This window comes from Paramacrobiotus metropolitanus, unplaced genomic scaffold (genome assembly GCF_019649055.1).
Source record: "Paramacrobiotus metropolitanus isolate TYO unplaced genomic scaffold, Prichtersi_v1.0 Parri_scaffold0000064, whole genome shotgun sequence".
NCBI lineage: Eukaryota > Metazoa > Tardigrada > Eutardigrada > Parachela > Macrobiotidae > Paramacrobiotus > Paramacrobiotus metropolitanus.
Window position 1 is genome coordinate 22,927 of NW_026570284.1, and position 21,614 is coordinate 44,540.

A 21,614-nucleotide genomic window follows, 5' to 3' on the forward strand; every position below is an offset into this window, starting at 1 on the left:
CGTGCCTAATTAAAATTTGTTTCCATTACTAATTTTCTGTAAGCAGTTTGCTTCTAAAAGTTAGTACCAAACTGTTCGTTTAGATTGGTCGGCTAATTTCGCTGCCTTGCTGTATTTTTTCGCTGCGTTCTGAAACGTATGTCCTTTTCGTGTTATGATAAACCGTGGTCAGCATTGAAAGCAACAGTTAACTAAAACTGAAGATAAAACGACCAGTTTAAGGAATGCAAATGTCAGAGTGTTGTGCGTAGTGCACAGGATATTGGCGTGTTCGCCTCACCATCACTGGATCGGCTCACCATTCGCCATTCTGCGCACATGCTAAAGCATGTTTTGCCATTCGGGTGCTAGCTACGGAACCGTCAACATCGATTCCTAGCATATTCGGATTTCATGCCCTTTTTCTGGCTAGATTTTGTGATTGCCCTTTGATTTCTATCGAAATAAAGGTTATTTCTCGAGGAGATGTTGTTTCCGTTGTCGTTTCTCTGTACAGCGTAGACGCTTCTCCGAGATGGTGGAGATGCCTTAAGATCCTCGTCATTCCCTTAGTCTTTTGCACTCGATAACGGCGTTCACTCAAACACGCCGCGACCCGGAAGTTTCCTCTCTTCGGACGGAGACCTCGGCCTACCAGTGATAGCCAGCAACGAACAGCAGAAGTAGGAAAACCTCCCACAGAACTGAAGCACGGAGCGTCGCTGGTTCGGAAGGCACGCGGCCGCCAGCAAGGAGAAGAACCCAGGAACATTACGATATTGTAAGCATACTGTGTTACACAGTACGAATACGATATGTAGATTATTTCTACGGTAAAATAGGAGATTCAAACCGTAATATACCCCACGAGTTTTCCCGTATAAGGGAGAAGAGAAAAAACCTGGTGAGGTTACCGATATAGACCGTTTGAAATGGGGATTATTTCCCGTGAATTGCCTTCGCCATGAGCTGATAGCGATAACCGAACAATCGCAGTGATATTTGAATAATTGTTCCTATATTCCTTTTAATGATGACGGAACCACCAGTAATTGTTGTTTTTCTGCATCCTTTAAACCCGTATATCGATGACATTTTAGTTGTGACGGAACGACCGTTCCGCAAACGAAAAAGTCAAAGCACTCGCTGATTATATCAGCAGATATTTTCTCCGAAAGACAGGAAAGGAGAACAATAGAGCCGAGCCGAGCAGGCTATTTATAGCCGCCCAGGCCAGGAAATTATCTGCAGACTGCAAGGCAGCGACGCATTAAAATGCATTGACCTACAATGCAGTACATTGCACATATAGTGTAGAAAACCTATTTCGAAATAAGTTTAGAATTCAACTTTGAATTCTACCGTCTGAGTTTTGACGGCATAATGCCCGTAAATCGTTCACCAGTAAGGAAACAACCAGCCATCGACAGGCTGAAGCAAGGCGTAGAAGACGTATTAAAATCTGCCAGTAAAGTACTGAAAGGAATAACCGACGAACCAGCAAAGGCTGGCACGAGTGATATTGCACAACAAGACAAAGTCACCCGCAGTAAGACGAACCAGCTGAAGGGGGCAGGTGTGGAAATCACCCACAAAGTCCTCGAGGATAAACCTCGTAAACCGAGAAAAGCTACCGTAATGGATCAGGGAGATAATCTCCTTGATACACCATTAATGCAGCCACCGGAACAGTTGTTTTTCCGGCCGCTAACTCCCGAGAAAAGTCGACAGGTTAATCCCGATAATCGGGAAGAAGTACAGGCACCTGCGCCAGAGCGATCTGAGAGCACTACCGAATCAACGGCCACAACAGGGTCGTTTTCTCAAGTGAGTGAAAGCGAACTGAATAAATCCGCAACGACGGAAGAGGAGGAAGAACCTGTGACAGTTATACCGACTACCTTGCGTAAATCACAATCGTATACAGCTAACTTGAATGAATTGTTAAGTTCAGCGGCTAAGCCGGCAACAGGTTCCAGTATCGTGGAATTAAAACAGGCAACTGAAACCATTTCAGCAAATCAGGTGCTGATTAGAGATTTACAGCGAAAGCTAGAAGTAGCAGAGGACGAAGTCCAACATCATAAAAATCAGTATAGACATGCCCATAGTTCGTTTAAGAATATGGAGAAGATCGTATTGGGCCTACGGGCCGTAATAGGCGAAAGGGACGCGGCGATCGCCGAGTTAAAGGAAAGAGCAGACGAATTGCGCGCCAAGAATTCCGATATAAATCAGCAATTAGCTGAAAAAGACATAGCCTTGGATCAGACCTGGAAGGAACACCAAAGGATGAAAACTGATAATTTTCACCAAAAAGGGGAAATTTCCCATCTCCAGTCTATGTTGCACGAAAGTCAGACCGAACATAAGTCCCTAATTGGGAAATTTAATTCTCTGGCAAAAGACTACCGAGTATTGTATGATCGGCAGATGAATCCGGAAGCCGTAGAATACGGCGAGCGACCGCTCAGTAGGGCATATGCCGCAAATACTGAAGAGTCGCAGGTGTCTCGGGCACAGCATACACCCTCGGCAATGAACGAGAGTGGTTCCCGGGAAATGCCGAGTGCAGACAAACAGCAGTTTATCCGCAGTATTTTGCGGGAAGAAACAGATCCAGTAATAGTGGCGTCATACGCCGAATATGAACTCTTGTTGCGAAGTAATCGGGAACGCGACCTGGCATCATACAGGCATTCTTTGGCAGCAACAGCTGCACAACCAGAGGAAATAGCTGCAGTTGATCAACTGCATATTACACCGCCAGCAGAGAGGATGGCAAAGGCCATAATAGCACGTGCAAAAGCACAGAACGATGCGGCAGAAGCTTCGAAGGAAGTTGAGGAAGTCCCTTATGAGTCAATCGTGAAGAAACCTGTTAAATCACCTGCAAAAGCAGGAGTAGAGACAGCGTTGAAGGCAAAGCCTAAACGGAGTAAATCACCGCAACCACCGGCAGACGCTGATGAGCGATTAGCCAAGTTAATCGCCGACCATGAACGGCAAGAGGCCAGAGATCGACAGCGTTGGGGGCAGTCCTTCGTAATGGAAGGTCCGTTTGCTCCAACAAAGTCAAAAGGGAAAGAACTACGTGTAGTTACGATACCGCAGCATGTCTTAGAGACACCACAGGATCTGAAACCAGTTCGGCCACAGTTGCAAGTGCAACCGCCCCCGGCGTTCTGGAAAGAAACTGGTTTAAAACCAGCCATAATTAGGTTCCCTACGCCTATGGGAGTGGTGCAAGCACCGATCGAACACCAGCAAACGGCTGGAATAGTCAAACGGGCTATTGACCCAGTTAAAATCAAGCAGGAGCAGAGTTATATCATCCCGAAATTATCGGGATCGCGAACACCGTCACCAGCTGTATCAGCAATATGCAGTAGGACACACCCGCATCGGGTGCAAAGTAAATCAACCTCGCCAGGCGAGGAGGATAAAAAGCGGAAGTTAGAAGACGAGAAGGAGGAGACGCAACGGCGTGTAGTCCAAGTTAGGGACAAGCTGAGACATCAGCCATCGTCATCAGACGATGAAGAACAGCCGCGTCTTGTAATAGATGAAATGCGCAGCGATGCTGCGCAGAAAGGCAGTGAAGAGGACTTAATTAAGTTCTCCAGTGAATCGAATGGCAATGGCCGAAATAATTCTCCGGAAATTCCGGAACCTAAACCGAGTGGATCGCCGACTACACCGAGTGATAATCAGCCAGCAAAGACCTGGCCAACTAGCGGAGAAATAGCCGAAGTCACGACGGTGACACTGGACATTATTAATAATGTCCGGAAAAGGGATAAGATGGCGGCATTCGCCCATTTACTACAAAAATACAGACAGATTATAGCCCCGCGGTATATTACTACCGAAGAATACGGGCGCATAGTTCAAGTCGCCTCAGAACGCGGGACGTTGGTGGAAGTATACGAGAACTGGTCACCAACGATGAAATATGCGATAACCGCAAGTCGTAAAAGTCGATATGTCGACATGAGAGTCCACAACATGCAGGAAATGGTAGAAGCGGTGGCAATTGCCATTAGGGATATCCACAACGTTCGTGGATCGACCATTGATGAGATTGTTAGGTATATGTATTTAACAATGCCATTAGACTCAGTCAATCCTGAGCAGCGCTACTCGGATGTCACTACCGCAGTCAATGAGGCAATCGCTACGGGAATAATCGTAGATGCGGCCTTGGCCGGGAATAGTGGGCGATATGCCTTAGTAGAAACTAATCGTAAACGGATCGCCGAGTTAACCGGCCAACACATAGAAGAAGTACCGTATTCACCCGCGAAGCGCGTTCCATTCGGGCGAAGGCCCATAGCAGTGGACGAACAGAAAACCTTATTAGCACAGCCATCGCGTAACGATTTGGCAATCGCCATATATAAGATTGAACAGAGAGGGAAAATCCCACAGTGCAGCGTATAAGTGAGCACTTTGGCACTTACCAACCATACGCCGTACAGACTATGATTCGTACAATGTACGAAGATGCGCAAATAACCCGCCGTTATAATGGCGAAACTTCGCCGTCCTATTATTTCGGTCGTAAGGGATTATCTTTCCTGCAAAGAGTGCAGTTCGATAAGGTTCCCGAGTGGGATGAAATTGTTGTAAAAACAATCGTGGAAATTGGCGATCCCTCGGGATCGTCACCCGACGAAATCATACAGTATATCAGGACTGTATGTCCAGCAATAGCTGAACAAGTAGACGATGCCGTAACCTTGGCGATAAGTCGCTTAATCACTGATCCGAGAATTATCGGATTGAATGACCCGCACCGCGGGATGGTTTTATCTGTGGTTTTAGACCACATTATAGAAGAGGATAATTAATTATCATATCTCCGAGGTGGTTAGATGCGTATATTACGCAATAAAGTTGAAAACGCCGAAAAACTGCATAATTTAATTATTTTAAATTATTTGCAGAGATGGACGAATTACCGTATGCATATGGGCCAATGCGCTCCTGCAGACGATGCCAGCACAACACTAATAATCGGAAGTGTGTGGAATGGGATGGGGATTAAAAAAGTATATTCTGGTTATCCTCTCCGCGTTAATGGGCAACTGCCACGCTCACCATTACGCCCGGACATATCGTCAGGCCGAGCAGAACCGCCGATTAAAAAGTTACGTTAATCGTATGGGAGAGCCTCTTAGTGAGGAACAACAGGCGAAGGTCCTTAACGATCTTTTGCACGTAATGCAAGTCGATGGACTTCGTACCGAAGCTATCCATAATGCACATTATGACGGGATATACGATCTCGTCAAAAGATTTGCGGAGCGTCAGGGGAAGCGCAAAGTCGCTCCGAATTCACCCGATACTCCAATAGCGAGTCAAACATTACAGCCAGATCCAAAGAAAATAGTAATGTCAATGGACACAACAGAAACTGAGGAAATGCCGGATACAGCTAATGCTGCAACTGTAATCGCAGCTAACACTGCAACTGCAGCGCCAACTGCGAATACTGAATCTGCAGTGATCACTGCGCCGTCTAGCGGAATTCCGCAAACAGAAGTTGTGGCGTCAGTGGAAGCACTGACGATCGCGGAAACTCTGCCGATATTAGAGCAGCAACCCGCCGCAGAGGCGGACGATGAGATGACGGGATCGGAACCGTCAATTAGGAACAACTTCCTCTATCCGACGAGACAAGCCCTTCGAGACCGGCAAATGGAGCTGGAAGCGATGGGACAGAGTGAAACCTTCACCGAAGTGGATCATTTGATCTTCGCGGTGCATATTCCCGATAACGACACCGATCCACTCTACTATCCGGGTGGGAACGATGAAGTGGACTTGTTAGAGGATAGCACCGAAGTTAAGGCTACGTCTGCCGTATTGAGCGACGCTCTTAATGCATTAAACGGAGAATTGCAGGTAAAACCGCCGTAAAAGCATTAAATGCACCAATTGCCGTATTGTACTAAGTACCGTTAAAATTAAATCGCCGTAATGCACAACGAATTGCAGACTTAATTTTATTGAAATTGCCGTATTGTACTATGAGTACACAATAATTTTAATCGCCGTAGTGCGCAATGGATCGCAAAATTAACGTTATTAAATCGCCGTACAGTACAACGAGTGCAAAACGAAATGGCCGTAACGCCCAACGAGTGCACCAGATTGAATTTATTTCAATCCTTACAAAATGAATCGCCGTAGACGCACAAATCAGTGCATAATACTTGGTTAAAGAACTGCCGTAGTGCATTAATTGTAGGAAAACGGATAAATAAAATCGCCGTAGATGCACTATGTTGCACATATGTCGTGGATCGACGCTACAAAGCGTATAATTGGAGGAAAAACTCCGGAATGGAACCTGCAAAATTAACACGGATTAACGTGCTTGATTTTGGAACTAATCGGAATGGGAATTTAACGGATTCTGTTACGAGTATAAACTCGTTTGATTAAAATTTACGCCGCATTTTGCCGCGTCTTGTTCTCACTAACTGTGATGAAATAATTGGCACATTTTTTTAATAAGAGTTCCTCATTATGTTGCATATAAGATGCGTTTTTTCATTCCTGTTTTGAGCCTCAAGGGGCTTCGGCGTCCCGTCCCGTGGCATGTCAGAGTGTTGTGCGTAGTGCACAGGATATTGGCGTGTTCGCCTCACCATCACTGGATCGGCTCACCATTCGCCATTCTGCGCACATGCTAAAGCATGTTTTGCCATTCGGGTGCTAGCTACGGAACCGTCAACATCGATTCCTAGCATATTCGGATTTCATGCCCTTTTTCTGGCTAGATTTTGTGATTGCCCTTTGATTTCTATCGAAATAAAGGTTATTTCTCGAGGAGATGTTGTTTCCGTTGTCGTTTCTCTGTACAGCGTAGACGCTTCTCCGAGACAAATATGATTAAATTACAACATTAGCGAAATACTTCCCAGTCCCAGTGACTTCCCACTGACCATTCTAACTTCTCTTACGCAATATTGCGCTACATTCGTTAAGGTGTTAAACTGCCCATGCTACAGCGTCGCCACCCGTAAGCGCAAGCGCGACAACAACGCATGACGTCAGCCACGCACATTGGCTGGGCTATGCTGGCCGTACTGCTGTTCCCGTTCCCTTCACATACACGCAGTCTTTCCTGGCCACGATCACAATAATATTCTCTCCAGCAAGTTGTACAGTCAACAATTTTACCCCGTCGTTCATCCCGGCAGTCCTGCGCCTGTTTAGGCAGTAAGTCAAAACACATATACAGCGTGACATGCGCACACAGCCAGCTCCTCCCCACATTCCCCATCTGTGCTGAATAGCTGACACTGACAGCAGCAGCAGCACATAGTGTGCAGCTGGCCCCGATGCTGTTGTGTAAATCGTATAGTATTCTGGATTTATTGGATATTCATCTACGTCCACCAGCTCCGTCTACAGCTGCACATATCTCTCCCGCAATCCAGTCTATCGAGAGACAGACAGAGCTCCCGTGACTTGTTTCTTCAGCACTGAGCCTGAAGTGGCAACCAGTCAACTAATCAGCCATTTTTGCACTGGGGAACCAGTGGCAGTTTTCTTTCGCTGTTTCTGTTTGTTTGATTTGTGTTGTTGTTGACTGCATGGATGGTGGAGTGCGGGTATCGGCTGGCACTTTCACCGTTTTAATTACGAACGAATGAGCTGGGCCGCGGCGCCTGTTCCTCCATGGCGGCATCCACGAAGAATCCCGGACAGTTCTACACGATTGAAGTGGGAGAAACACGGTTTACGGTGTTGAAGCGCTATCAGACACTGAAGAATATTGGACAAGGTGCCCAAGGCGTTGTGTGGTAAGACAATCGTCCCCGCAGTTTTGGCAGTGTTCGTGTATGTTTCCTTACGTTCTCACTCGCAGATTTCCCATGTCGATCGTTGTGTTAGGGAGGAAATTTGCACTTTTTAATGAGCTGTCCGAATCAGCACATGCATTATTTATCACGAATACAGTCAAGTACAAGAAAAAAATAGGAAATTTAGTTCCATTGGCATAGTACTGCGTTTTTTTGCTGTTATCAGTTATATATAAGCTTTTCTAATATTTTTAAACTTTGATTTTTTACTTTTATTTATTACGTATAGACTTGGAGCCAAATAAAAATGAAAATTGAAAGTGTCGTTTGTTGCACACTTTAGATGACGTAAAGCTTTCTGAATATTCCTTTTTTATAGTGGCTTTTTCAGTGGATCATTTATATATATGAAATGGTTTTTTGAACCACTGAAGTACTTACCGTATTGATGAGCGATTAATACAGTGTGGAAGATTGTTTTCTGGATGACGGAGTGTGTGCACTTGCGAATGGCGCGGCACAGTGTGTGCATAATAAGATTGTACGACGGCTCGTAAAGTTAAGCCATTCCCGTCATCGCTTTTCCCTGTCATGATTGATTTAATGTCCTATTAGCAAATGTACAGAAGCACTCAGTTGTTTGCTCTGCCTTTTCCAGTCAGGACTGCAATGCTTATATTCCTTTTAATTAGTTTTATTGCCAAATCCAGTTTTTTTGCAAACCATTTGCTTAATAACCTAGGATAAAAATATTGAACGTGAGTACTTGACATTGGTTGCTTTTCCAAAAATCAGCTTAATATTTGGAACTCGCGGTTGAATAAATACCCCAGGTAGCAAGACACGTTAAATGGAAGAAAAGTTTGTTCAGCTGTAAGTAGAATTAGTTGTAAAATTTTTTGATATTCTGATCTTTTCTAGATATAATTTTAATCAGAGTGATTGTTGAATTTTCTTTGCCATTTTTCTATGCACAGATAGTAAGAACCATTTCGATTTGCTTCATCAACGATCATACAGAAAATCCCCATTACGACATCCGGTTCCCACTGCCACCGGTTCGTGTGAATGGGCACTGCAGGGAAATTGGGCTTTCTGATTCAAAAGTTTCCTGGCAAATTTGAGACTGTAGCAACGACGCAGTCGTTATCGAAATCGTGAATGATAGAAATTATTGATTATTCTGCTCCAGTAAGGATTCTTGAAACTCTGTACTGGCACGTTGTAGAATTTTGATAATAAAAAGGCCGCAGCGGTATGCCGTTCCTGGAGTACACCGTGCACAGCTACATTTGTTTGGGCGTATTTGTGCACGGGTTTGCGTGATATCGCCGACGCGCGGGAAAATGCCATGCAAATCCAGCCGTCTTTTCCTGGGTGGCTGATTTTTTACGATCGGCTATTTTTTCTTGGTTTCCGCAATGCAGTTAATAAAGCGAAACGGTTTTTTTGCTTTTTCTTTGCGGTTCTTGCAAAACAGAAATATTATATCGCTTTTGAAAACTGCTGTCGGCTATTTGACTTATTCCTAGCTAATTAATGAGTTAATTAATCTCTTTTAGAACAGTTTGCAAAAATAAATCAATAGAAATTAGATCCTTTTATGCGCTACCTCTTTTTGTGACTAATTCTCGTTGACGTGCGAGTGCTAATGTGCTACTTCGATGCCAAATTACCTATGCGACGTATTACACGCACCAGAATGATGCGATTGTGTGACTCATGTCGTGGTTATTTTGCTCTCACATTTTCGCCGATGATTTATGCTGCAGATATGTACTACAGATTTCACGCCGTAGTATTTGTGTATGTAATATTATACCCATTCTCAATGTAATCATTTTTTCCTCTGTTGCAGTGCGGCATACGATAGCGTCCTGGGTCAGCATGTGGCAATTAAGAAGCTCAGTCGACCTTTCCAGAATGTCACGCACGCTAAACGGGCATATCGCGAGTTCAAGCTCATGAATTTGGTTAATCATAAGAATGTAAGTATCCTACAGAATGTGAATGAGCAAACAACCGACAGGTAAAAATCTCTCTTTCCCATTGATCGACCGAGGACCGTTTCGGCTGCCGGGGTTAGTTGATTACGTGGATGTTTTTCCCGAAGGGGAATCAGATATATATTCTCCCTTCCGTTACGTCTATGATAATAGCCCGCATTTCTTACGCTTCATTGGCTTGATGTCATAAGATAAGCCGGATAGAAACCCTGGTAAAAAGTATCGATTCCCGGCAGCCAGCAGCATAATTTGCTGGCGGAGCACTCAGCGACAGCCACGGTGCTCGTCGGCGGTAGAAGGTCCGGTGAAATGCGCGGGAGAAAATGGTAGAAAACCAGCGCAACCGGAAGGACGGTCTGGGAAAAAGGGAAAATTGTCCTCAAGTGAATTGCACTTAGAGTCCGTATGTATTAGGTGAATAGGGCTGACTTTTCTCTCCTCTCTTTACGACGCAGGTAATCGGTCTACTGAATGCATTCACGCCCCAGCGCACCTATGAGGAATTCACGGATGTCTATTTGGTGATGGAACTGATGGATGCTAATCTCTGTCAGGTTATTCAGATGGATCTCGATCATGAGCGCATGTCCTACCTCCTGTACCAGCTCCTGTGCGGTATTAAGCATCTGCATTCAGCTGGAATTATCCACAGGGTAAGAGTATATACGGGCAGCCTTTTGCGCCGCCCGTTAACTCCGGCGGTGGACCGGGGTTTTAAATGCCAGATGGGATTATGCACGCGCGCACACTCAGCGCGGGGAAGCTCGGTGTGCGCGTGATGCCATAAGAAATTCTCTACGTGATTATAATGATTATATTTGCTGAATCCTTGGAGATTCCGCTGATTAACACACGGCGCGGCATTTCCCTGCTGTGTTTTGCAGAGAGGAAAGAGAAAGAGCGCCGTGCCGCCGCGCTGGCGCTCTGTCTGCGGTCAAAAGAAGTGACGAAGCTGAGAAATTGTTCCAGTTTAACAATTAGTAGTGCATAATTTATTACTGTCTTCCGCGTATCGTTGTAAAGACATTACAGCGTATAATTTTTGTGCAAAACGTTTCGGTTTCTTATCAAAAAACACTTGTATTAACCTCGGCACTTTTCGTTTGTTTCTCACTGATATTTTCTTGATGCAGATAACGAAGTTCTCACTTTTTTTTCGTGCGAAAAAAAGATGAAATTCCTAGCCTCACTTAATTGGTCTGATATTCTCCACGCTCAAAAGTCAGAACAAGTACTTTCGAAATACATATTAATAATACATATTATTTGTTTTCTTTACTCAGTAACGGACGTCAGCAATTTGGGTGTAACGCGTTTTTGAGTCTGATGGTGAGTTGAATTGTTTTGACAGGATCTAAAGCCAAGCAATATTGTGGTCCGGTCGGATTGTACCTTGAAAATCCTTGATTTCGGTCTTGCCCGCTCCGCTAATGCCACCTTCATGATGACACCGTATGTGGTAACGAGATATTATCGCGCACCCGAAGTTATTCTGGGAATGGGATACAAGGAAAACGGTAATCAGTTTTTATAGACGTATGTAGCGATCGATATGACACCCATGGGGAAAAGCGGGCCGAGCGCCGAGTGACACCCGGCCCGCCGATTGCAATGGTGTGGTCGCGCTGCGATATGGGCAATGCCGGCTGTTTTCCCTGTATGCGACGCCTCGCGCTGGTCTGTGCCTGTGCACAACTCCAGAGATTGATAGATGCCAGGGCCGGGATAATGTGATTTCTTGTGCAGTTTCGCGGTTGGCTTCGGAGAGTATTGGCCATCGATTTTGAGTGTGCGATTAAATAGTCTTTCGGGCGTTGTGCCCGTGTATATATATGTGTGACATGTTGATCAATCTGTGCTAATCACGCTGATATGCTCATGTGGGTTTAGTGGACATTTGGTCGGTGGGATGCATATTTGGTGAGATGATCCGCGGTGCCGTCCTCTTTCCGGGCTCCGACCATATCGATCAGTGGAATAAGATCATTGAACAGCTGGGCACACCGTCGGTGGATTTTATGAAACGCTTACAGCCCAGCGTGCGCCACTACGTGGAAAACCGGCCCAAATACGCCGGGTATCCCTTTGAGAAGCTGTTCCCGGATGTACTGTTCCCTCCTGATAGTCAGGAGCATGGTAAGCTGAAAGGTAAATCGGCCGCGTGCTACTGCTTTGTTTTTCTGGCGTTTGGGCTCTGTCACACTTTTGATCCGTGTACGGTGGAAATTGTTTTTCATGGTCTAATACTGGGCGAGTGGCGATTGCTAGGATGCGAAAAGCATTGAATTTCAATGGCTAGGGCTCTTTTTTGAGCAAAACTTAGGCTGCTGGGCTATTCACGCTTCTGCGCGTAAAAGCTAAAGCTGTTTTCACCTTTATACAGTCAAATACAGTGACATTGTTCTGGACGCTGTAGTGTTTTTGTCATCGGGAACAGCCAAAATAAGTAAAATAAATGTCTTCACTGTCTGCTTTACAGCCAGCTATTCTCGCGATCTCTTATCGAAAATGCTTGTGATTGATCCGGAGAAGCGAATTTCCGTGGATGATGCCCTACAGCATCCTTACATTAATGTTTGGTTTGAAGAGAGTGAGGTCAACGGGGTGAGTAGGTTGTCAGGTCATTTGGAGTGTGGACTGTTTGTGTCTGTGTGTGTGGTGCTGCTGTCTCTTCCTCTCTCTTTCTGTATGTTTGTATGTATGTGTATTTGCCAATTTCAGTTTGCGCTTGTCATTTACAGCAAGGCCCAGGACCCTACGATCACATTGTCGACGAGCGGGAGCACACGGTTGAAGAATGGAAAAGTGGGTTCTGTTTATAGCATCCTTGACTATTCCAGTTAAAACGGCTTGTATAGGCAATTTTCCTATTCTTGGCTGACGGTTTATTGTATAAAACACTATGGATTATCTGGCACGTTTACCGTTTAAATTTTTGTTTTGTTAAATGGTATTTGCATTGCTAATTATCGCGGTTGAGCGTTTCTGAAGTGTATCTAAGGTTCATTTTTCCATGTATTTTTACAGGATTAATTTATGATGAAGTGACGCAGTATGAGCGGCAATTCGAACGGAAGAGCGGTCCGGAACAGCCTACCACAAACGGTGGTAGCGCGGTGCAGGACGGTCAGGCCGATGCTAGCCGGCTGCGACGCAATTCGTCGGGACGGGCTGACGGCGAAGGAAGCGAACGTTCAGCATCCTCCAATAATTCGGCATCCAGTTCATCCAACAGCATTCATAAAAATAGCCGCTGAAGAAGGAGAGAGAAAGCGATAATAGCAAAAAAAAGACGTGGAATGAGACGAGTATTTAATCACGATAAAAGCATCCTGCACCGGAGATGGAGACAAGTGGATCAGTGTCAGGAAGTCGGGGGGACGCTATCGTTGTATGTCATGGGATATGCGGGGGCGGGATTAATTATTTTGCTGCTATTTTGGCCATGGACGATGCGATACGGGGTTTGTTGCTGTTGTTGTGCTGCTGCTGCTGTTGGGTGTGGAAAGGAAATGGGGAAGGAATCGTATCATTCTATCCTATCTCTGTGTCTCTGGTACGTTTTTGGCATTGATTGCTCAAGCTTAATGCTGACAGCTGGAAAAATCGAAGACGTTTTCCCAAATGATCCCGGTCTAATGCTGCTTGATTTACTACTACGTGGTGCGTGCGCATGTATTTTCCTCCTCCTCCTTGCTCCCTTGTCCCGCGGCTATGAAAGGGATCCAGTAACGCAGTACCGCGACAGAAGATGCAAAAAACAGGGCGATCCGCTACGCCATCATCCGGCCCACTCGGCAGCCAATTTTCACTCCCAGTAACCTCATTCTTTAAACTTTAGAGATTTTATTGTCTTCTGTTTTTGTTTTGATTTTAATGTAAGCCTGGTATTTTTGGCGCGTTATGCCCGTAATATGTTCGAGTCATAGTCGGTATTGTTACAGTTATTATAGTTTACGATGTCCTTTTTATTCTTGTTTTTGATTCAATTTTCAGCTGTTTACAACCCGGAATAATTCTAGTTTATGTTGCTGCAATTTTGAACCAAATTCCTCAGGATAATTATGTAAATCTCTTGTGTTATGATCTGCACTAATGCAGGGTAAATAAATAATTGAGCGTATTGGTGAAGCGACGGATTGCACCTCGTAGTCCCGTATGATGTGAATACCAAGATGACCAGTAGCATTGCAGGGAAAATAAGAAGCTTACTGTAGTCACTAGTGGTTGGTTAACTGTTGCAGTTACGACTTACGGATGCCAACTTTAAATTCTTATTGAGACTCCAGATCCTTCTTTTGAAAATTCTCTCATCAGTTCTGTAAGCAAGAACGAAACAATATCAAAGGAATATAAAAAAAATGTTATGTAGCAAAAAAACTACCTGAAAGCTGAAATTGATGAATTTATAATTCGATTTAATCTATTGTTCCAAATAAAAGGCACAGTATGACAAGATTCGAAGTTTCTGGAGTAGTAAACAATTAAACATTAATACAGACTCACATAAAAACGAAAGTTCATAAAAATTTATGGTACTACTCGTAGTACTTAAAAAGTTACAAGACAACATGCAGTACGGTTATTAAAAAAGAAAAAGTCTACAACACCCGGTGTTCCCAAGCGGTCACCCATCCAAGTACTAACCGGGCCCGACGTAGGTTATCTTCCGAGATCGAACGGGATCGGGAGTTTTCTACGTGGTATGGTCGTAGACAAAATGTGTGAAATATTCCGCGCTTAATACATACGCAAATCAGAAATCTGAAAGCAATGATAAAATTCGACTACCGTAATATTTTCATTTCCGGAAATGTTTTCCTGTTGTAAATTGACCCTTTAAAGTTTCGTGCAATCAAATTCGGTGCAGACAAAACGCCAAAACGGCCATCCGGCATCCGCATCTATGCGTATCTAGTATGCAAGATATATGGCGTACCAGTGTACCACACACCTCACACCCGTAAAACATAAAACTTGAAACTCAAAAACTTAAAACAAAATAATAACGCTTAGAATTTAAAATTCAAAAATCAAAACCGTAAACCCAGATTTGTAAATCTTGAAACTGCAAAGTGCAAACCATGAAATGTAAAATCGTAGTTTTCGTGGACTAAGTATTAAAATTTTTCACTTTTGAAATCCCAACTTCACAATGCCAATTACATTGATTTTAATGGAATTTGTTGTAAAATTTATTGGAATTTGGCGGTGATCTTGGATTTTGGTTTGGCACTGCTGGAACTGGCGTTCATTTATGAGTTTTGCTTTCCTAAGCAAAATTTTGCGGTTGCAGCGTATCTTCCATAAATTTGATTATTCGAAGCGTTTCTTTTATTTACCCCAAGGAGACAGTTGCTGATTTTGTTGGTTTATCTGCTATACAGATCAGAAAACTTGTTCGCTTTGCCCATCCAGAGATGTCGCCGTTGGAGTACGAGCGCGTGATGGTCGAGCAGAAACCAGACTCGTCGGAAGCCTTCCAATGCGCAATGTTAGTGTTTCAGCGCGCTTGTGCCGCTCTGCGAAACGATTGTTGACCGATTTTTGCTTTTGTCAATAGTTATTCCCGATGATTATGGGCAGTGGAGTGACTGGTCAGAATGCTTTACCGATGGCTATGAAGAAGGATACCAGTACGCGTTGCGTGATTGTACTCATCCGACACCATGGAACAGCGGACGATACTGCAGTGGAAAGCCTTTTGAACCACGAGGTTGCAATTTCTGCAAAAGTGGGTACAATTGTATATTTAAATGTCATTGGAATGATTGGGTCAAATATGATATTGCATAAGCCCGACGCTACGGTTTAGTTTTTTGGTTCTTGTAGTACCTATACGAGTATAGTTGCGACTGCTTTGCAGCAGTAGCACTTAAATGCATATGACTTAATACTATCTCGTGTAGCGGTAAGCTGATTAACAGAATCTGAACAAATACAGTGAAGATATATTAACAAAATTAAAAAAGTATTAGAGTAAAATCTTTTTATAAATATTTTTCTTTAAAATATGTCCTGCTCTTTCCTTTTTTATACTTTGATTGTTTGCTAAATATCGCGATGTGTTTATTTACAGCAAGCGAAGGTTGTGAATGGGGATGCTGTCACCATGCATTCATAAATGTCGATGAGGTGGCCGCATTCGCCATGGGACTTGTAATGTCCCTACACAGCAGCGTTATGATGAAATATGTAATTCTTACCCTTACGAAGATGAGGCATGTACGAGTAATACGGACGCTTGTGACGGTACGACTTGCCACTCTCTTACGATGTGATATTGAATCACCGATGATAACTGACACTCGTTCTTTCAAACCATGACCACTTGCAGATCAGGAAGTTGAAGCGCTGTTATCCTCTTGAAATCCTTGGAGCATACGGCGTTAGAACAAGAATACGTTATAAGTACTCTGTGTCCACCTGGAAAGGATTCTGATGCCTGCCACGGTCACGACTTCGAAATCGAAAGATGTCAAAAACGTTCTTGTTCAAGTAAGTGTGCAATTAGCACGATATCTGTTTTTCGCTGTACCTGTTTTCGTGGTACCGTACATGTCGAGTTCAGACATTTTAGGTTAAGATGTGGCTTAGATTCGGCCACTCATCCCCAACCAGCGACAGCGGCAGTGCTAAGTGCGACAGCCGGTCCCCATCCCTGGGATGTTGTCGGTGCAGGGTATAATTTCTCAGGCTTGCATTCAACATAGCTCGTATTTTGAGCTACAACAGTTCCTCCTACCAGAAAAATCATTCATACAGCGAAAGTTAACACAAAAATCAGTTGCACATTTACCTTTTAGACCGTACGGCGTTGTGTCCCATCCGGATGTTGTCCGATATCCCAATGTCGATGATGGCCCCCGGCCTTGTGGAGGTACAGTACTGGTTGTTCCACATCCCGGTGGTTTCGGTGTCGTCGAGCTCCAACCAGTAAAAGTTAATAACGGCCCCCATCCCGCTGTTGTGCCGTAGGAAAGCTGCGCACTCTGTTAGTCATATCTATATGCAGACGTTGTTCCCCATCTTAGAGGCGGCAGCGTGGTTACAGAACCCAAGCCGACAGGTGGCCCGTAGCGTTGTGGTCCGCTAACAACCATTTGATTAACTTAAACAGCGGACTAAATATACTGCAGACCTCCTTGTAGTCGGGAAACATTATACGGCTTCGCTCCAGGCGGCACTGAACCTCACCCCTGCATCAGCTGTCCAGGTTGCACAAACGGGGCAGACACATTTCGTGGTCCATACTCGATGTCAGCTTTGCTTTGGACTTGTCTAAAAGATTCGTTGTCGGTTGGTCAGAATGGGGACCGTGGAGCGGTTGTACGAAGAGTATGGAGGTCAGAGATTTGAAACTCATGTGTGCGTCCCAAAATAGAAAAGAGTGTACTGGACCCGGCAGGCGAATGATACCTGCAACAGACAAGCCTGTAGCGGTGAAGTTGACCTTTTAATCATTGACCTTTTAATCGTATTAGCATTGTGTAAAATTCGTTGCGCTCTTCAGAAACTCCGGCTTGTGTTAAGCAGCATAAAGGAGACCATGACTGTGGAAGTATTCGAAATTTTGTACTCCCGATGGGTCCAGTTCGGTATGCATTGGCGGCTCTGGTAAATTCATCGTTTTTTATCAATCTGTTTGGTTATCTGTATTTAAAAATTATTTTTGAGCTTTTGCTGTTTTGTAGATTGTAATTTTGATTCTGCGGCTCCATAAACACAAGCCACTTGCCGACGGGGCTTCGAGTCTGTTTCTTGGGTGCAGCCAAACTGTCCATATCCTCCTTGTGAACCGGTGCCTAAATGTGTTTGTCCTCTGTCTTGTCCTTCTGGATATCTTAAGCACCCTCTTACCCGTGAACAACGTGCGCCTGTAATTCGACTTGCGAAGCAATCAACTGTAAGCCGCGACAACGGTGTGTTCCTCTGGATCGTCTATGCCAGTCGTGCCCTAGTGTCGGCCTGTGTTCAGATGGAGAGTGTTTCCTGCTGCAGCTGTACGACAAGATGGTTGAGAACGGGATAGGCTGGTCATTGTCCATTTACGTCGTTCCCCCAAATGCCAATTCGCCACCGATGCCAGGGCGTAATTACAGTCAAGTATGTAATATTTTGTTGTGACGGGTCCGAAGCTCCTTGTATGCAGCATAGTATGGCACAAGCCTCATAAGTGCCTGTTGGATGCGTAAAAACGATCAAAAAAATAAACGTTTTTGTTAGTAATAAACGTGATTCACCCAAATGTTTATTTTTTTAAAATGATCGCTAAGGCCTAAAAAGTACAATATACTTTTTTCACCAATCTGTACCATGGAAAACATTTTGTTTAATTACGTACTGTAGATGGCCTATGCCTGGACAAAATTACACAGGACGAAACACATATTCCCGAGGAGCGCCGAAGCCACTTCCGCTAGCGTACGGAGCGACACGGCCTGTTGAGATTCCTAAAGTGCCTCAAACGCCAGTCGCCAGCAATCCTCCAGCGGCATCCAAGGCAATGCCTGCCCCGCGTCGGGATGTCAGACCCCAAAATTCGTACCCAGAACGCGGCTGACGTTCCCAAAGGCCAAAGTTGATCTAGTTCTAATGCAACGCTATCGTGAATCTGTACACGCGGATTATGATGATTATGACGAAGATACGAGAAAAATCCCCTACTGAACTGCGCGAAAGAAGCATTATGTGACTTTTGGGTATCCGGTGATTTTTAATTGTGTTTGAATTTGCAATAGTATTATGGTTTTTTATTCTCATAGCAGAGATTTTTGTTTTGTTCTAAGTGAGTATTACTGTATTAGTGATTATTTATTTTTAGACTTATTTTTACAACGTGTGATCCCCTTTTTGGACTACGTATAGGATTTAGGGTGAACTTTTTATTTCCGGTGTCTTTGCAAATCTGGTATAATATTCATGTGCTGTATTGGCTTCTATAGAAGTAAAGCTATCTGAAAGGTAACTTACCGCAACGCAGTAAAGGTTTTGTCGGCTATTTTCCATTCTTAGCGAGACACTGTACTTTAGAAGCGCGTTCAAATTTCGTTACTTAACTCCCCCAAACACGGATCACGCTACCACACATCCACAGACTCATTCTACGACGTGTATGCGCTTTACTTAAGTACTTATATGGGCAGCGATTTAGAGGATTTGATGAATTTAAAATCCCACAAAATCTACATTTCGCGCATCGGTTAAGTTCGAATTGTAAATATGACACTTACAATACAAGTTAAAAGCGATAAACTCCAGTTTACAGACTTCGACATATACTCTACAATCATACTCTCTTCTACATGTACTCTACAGTCTACAGTGCTACACTGTAACAGTGAACGACTGGGTTTCATTACACTAAAATGGGCAGAACCAAGAAGTCAAAACGCGGATTTAATATATGCAATCGGTGGAAAGTAAACATAAAACATATCAAAGACAGGATGACAATTGTTTATTCGTTCTCCTCCGCTCGTAAACGCGCATTAGCATTCGTAACTCTGATGCTCAACTGTTTAGCCCGGGCAACGATGTCTTTGCGTTTCTTGGCCGATGTTGCACTGGCAATCTCCGCGCAGTACCGTCGATTGTTCATCATCAGCACTTCCAGATCCTATCACACCACCTTACATATTGATCTGGCATTGAGAAACAGCGCTGCAAGAAGATATTACCTGAACATTGCGGACGAGGACCTTGCGGAAACCATTGGGAAGAACGTGTCGGGTCCGCTTGTCACTGCCATAACCGATCTTTGGCATGCGGTTGGTTCCCTTGTATCGGCGACGCACACGATTGTCAATACCATGGGGCTTTCTCCAGCTGGGCTACAATAACAGATTAGTCAATAACAAAATCTCGCACAACAGGGACCAGTCAAAACAGGACGGCGGGTGCCATGATGAGGGTTTCACTGTAGATTCATACCCGCAATTTTCCATAGCGATCACTCTGGTGGCGGGAAAACTTCTTCAGACGCTTCTTAACGATGTGGGTTTTATTTAAACTGGTAGGGTATGCCATTTTACGTTTTCGGGAAAAAAGTAACTTCTAGAGAACCAACGGGACTCCGCTCCAAAAAACTTATATCATGTAAACGGGCCTACGAGCTCGCACAAAATCAGTAAGGGTTACGGATACGTCATTCCGTACGCAGACGCCGGAAACGAACGCACGCACCGCTATACCGGGAATTCGTCAAATGCTTCCGAAATTTGAAACGATGGTACATACAGCAAGAGCATACGGTGTTCTCCATGCATTCTCAGTAAATCACACGTAGACGCTGCCTTTTGCGCATTGACCGATCCAGCTACCATCCGCCATGGGCTGCAGCTCGTGCACTGGCTTTTTATTTAACTGTATTGTACAGGATTTATTACGAAATCTTGAAAATTCGAAGCTTCTTGATCTGGATTGATTGTGTTGCGCAATCTGCGGCAGTCCTTGTTATTTTACGCCTCATTTTGATGTGTTTCGTTGTATTTGATCAGTGTTCAGCTTTACCATGGGAGGAGGACGAAAGGTGAAGAAGCAGCAGAAACTCGTCCATCCTAACAGTCGGAAAGCCGCCCAGATTATCAAGAAGATTGCCCATAATCAGAGAGTTGCGAAGTAAGTATTACTAGTCTTACCATTAGTATTACTAGTGCATTGGTCCTTATATTGGTCTTTCTTTCCTTATTCCTCTGCGAGTCCCTCCGTAGAAAACACTTTCGTATTGTTTAAAAGCCTTCGAGCGACCTGCGTAGAAATAGGTAACGTTTGGTCGCGCACTGAACGAAAACGTTTGTTTTTGTAGAACCACATTAAAATCGGCTGCGTGATGCACATCGTGCACGTCTGTCTATTTCTACCTAGAGCTGTAAGACACATATCTGTAAAATTGTAAATTACTTTTAAATTCTAATTAAGTGAACGAGTGTCTCAAAGTTTATGGTAGAGCTGTTGAATATTACGGAACGACACTTCGTTATTTTGTTAATGGAATATGCAGTTACAGTACTGGGTTGCAAATACTATTCATCTTCAACAACTCCTTGGTCTTTATTCGAAGACAATTTTAGTCAAACCAAAATGGTTTAATTTAGTTACAATAAGTAGGTATTTGTTGTCTACATGCTAATTATTAATGTGAATCATATTAAGATCTCTCATTCGTATAAGTATTTTATTAGTTTTATTACATTACATTTTATAGTAGCGAAATTTACCCGTAGTGGGGTGGCTTCGTTTTATTTACAATGTTGTGATTTAAAGTAAATTATACGTGTGTGAGTACTGCATGTTGCATGTTTGGTTGCAGGCAAAAGCGTTTGCGGAAGATGAAGGATAAAGCAGCACAACGGAAAGAAAACGAGAAGTCTGCATGTTCAGAAAAGTGAAGTTAAAAGATTTATTTTGTGATTATAACCAACTGATAACAAAGCAAATAAATTATGTTTTATGGTGATGCAATCATACACTCCCTTTGTACTTGAGCGGTACCGGCGATCATTTGTGTACAACTATTTTATGCTCCACAGAGTCCAAGTTGCAGACGACAGTGTTCATGTGAATTATAAAGCCAATTTTGCGGATTTCTAATGCTCGTGCATTGTCTATCCTTGATTATTAGATTCTGGAAAGAGTGCAAATCAACCAGTACCCCGAAAATCTCGCGGTATTTGTCGATTGTAGTCATAACAGTAGATGCGAATATTTAGATCCTTCTTCTCGCGCGTTGTACCTGAATACATGCGCCATTAATTGAGAATTGTTTTATAATTATTACGCTTCAAATTAAGTAAGAATGTAAGATCTA

General features: G+C 43.8%; 3 protein-coding genes, 2 long non-coding RNA genes and 1 other non-coding gene across 18 annotated transcripts; 4 read left to right on the forward strand and 2 right to left on the reverse strand.

The window, feature by feature from the left end:
• The first annotated feature begins 238 nt into the window (after positions 1-238).
• On the forward strand, positions 239-6,949 carry LOC129593807 (uncharacterized). Of its 2 annotated transcripts, none has more exons than XM_055490275.1 (3): positions 239-760; positions 4,929-5,889; positions 6,222-6,949. In XM_055490275.1, the coding sequence occupies exons 2-3, from the start codon at positions 5,014-5,016 to the stop codon at positions 6,249-6,251; spliced, it is 906 nt and encodes a 301-aa protein (XP_055346250.1). In that variant the 5' UTR covers positions 239-760; positions 4,929-5,013; the 3' UTR covers positions 6,252-6,949. The 2 variants fall into 2 exon arrangements, with proteins under 2 accessions (XP_055346250.1, XP_055346251.1); XM_055490276.1 differs by having other exon boundaries at positions 6,236-6,949.
• A 165-nt stretch (positions 6,950-7,114) lies between these two features.
• On the forward strand, positions 7,115-13,932 carry LOC129593806 (stress-activated protein kinase JNK-like). Of its 2 annotated transcripts, none has more exons than XM_055490273.1 (8): positions 7,115-7,799; positions 9,658-9,787; positions 10,261-10,458; positions 11,157-11,322; positions 11,696-11,953; positions 12,285-12,409; positions 12,547-12,610; positions 12,833-13,932. In XM_055490273.1, the coding sequence occupies exons 1-8, from the start codon at positions 7,675-7,677 to the stop codon at positions 13,060-13,062; spliced, it is 1,296 nt and encodes a 431-aa protein (XP_055346248.1). In that variant the 5' UTR covers positions 7,115-7,674; the 3' UTR covers positions 13,063-13,932. The 2 variants fall into 2 exon arrangements, with proteins under 2 accessions (XP_055346248.1, XP_055346249.1); XM_055490274.1 differs by having other exon boundaries at positions 7,116-7,799; positions 11,696-11,941.
• Positions 13,933-14,403: 471 nt separating this feature from the next.
• On the reverse strand, positions 14,404-14,522 carry LOC129593958 (5S ribosomal RNA). Its single transcript, XR_008691143.1, has one exon. It is a non-coding gene; the product is annotated as a 5S ribosomal RNA (ribosomal RNA).
• A 512-nt stretch (positions 14,523-15,034) lies between these two features.
• Positions 15,035-18,777, forward strand: LOC129593859 (uncharacterized). Of its 11 annotated transcripts, none has more exons than XR_008691122.1 (8): positions 15,035-15,299; positions 15,369-15,539; positions 15,885-16,057; positions 16,143-16,303; positions 16,377-17,247; positions 17,319-17,422; positions 17,500-17,911; positions 18,155-18,777. It is a non-coding gene; the product is annotated as an uncharacterized LOC129593859 (long non-coding RNA). The 11 variants fall into 11 exon arrangements; XR_008691125.1 differs by having other exon boundaries at positions 16,377-16,874; positions 16,945-17,422; XR_008691126.1 differs by having other exon boundaries at positions 16,377-16,874; positions 16,957-17,422.
• Positions 18,778-19,191: 414 nt separating this feature from the next.
• Positions 19,192-19,919, reverse strand: LOC129593916 (60S ribosomal protein L32-like). Its single transcript, XM_055490424.1, has 3 exons — positions 19,739-19,919; positions 19,486-19,638; positions 19,192-19,424 (listed from the first exon to the last, which is right to left on the reverse strand). Exons 1-3 carry the CDS (start codon positions 19,832-19,834, stop codon positions 19,266-19,268), a joined length of 408 nt encoding a protein of 135 aa, XP_055346399.1. The 5' UTR covers positions 19,835-19,919; the 3' UTR covers positions 19,192-19,265.
• A 271-nt stretch (positions 19,920-20,190) lies between these two features.
• LOC129593933 (uncharacterized) lies at positions 20,191-21,545 on the forward strand. The gene is made up of 3 exons (XR_008691141.1): positions 20,191-20,425; positions 20,613-20,675; positions 21,117-21,545. It is a non-coding gene; the product is annotated as an uncharacterized LOC129593933 (long non-coding RNA).
• Positions 21,546-21,614: the final 69 nt, after the last annotated feature.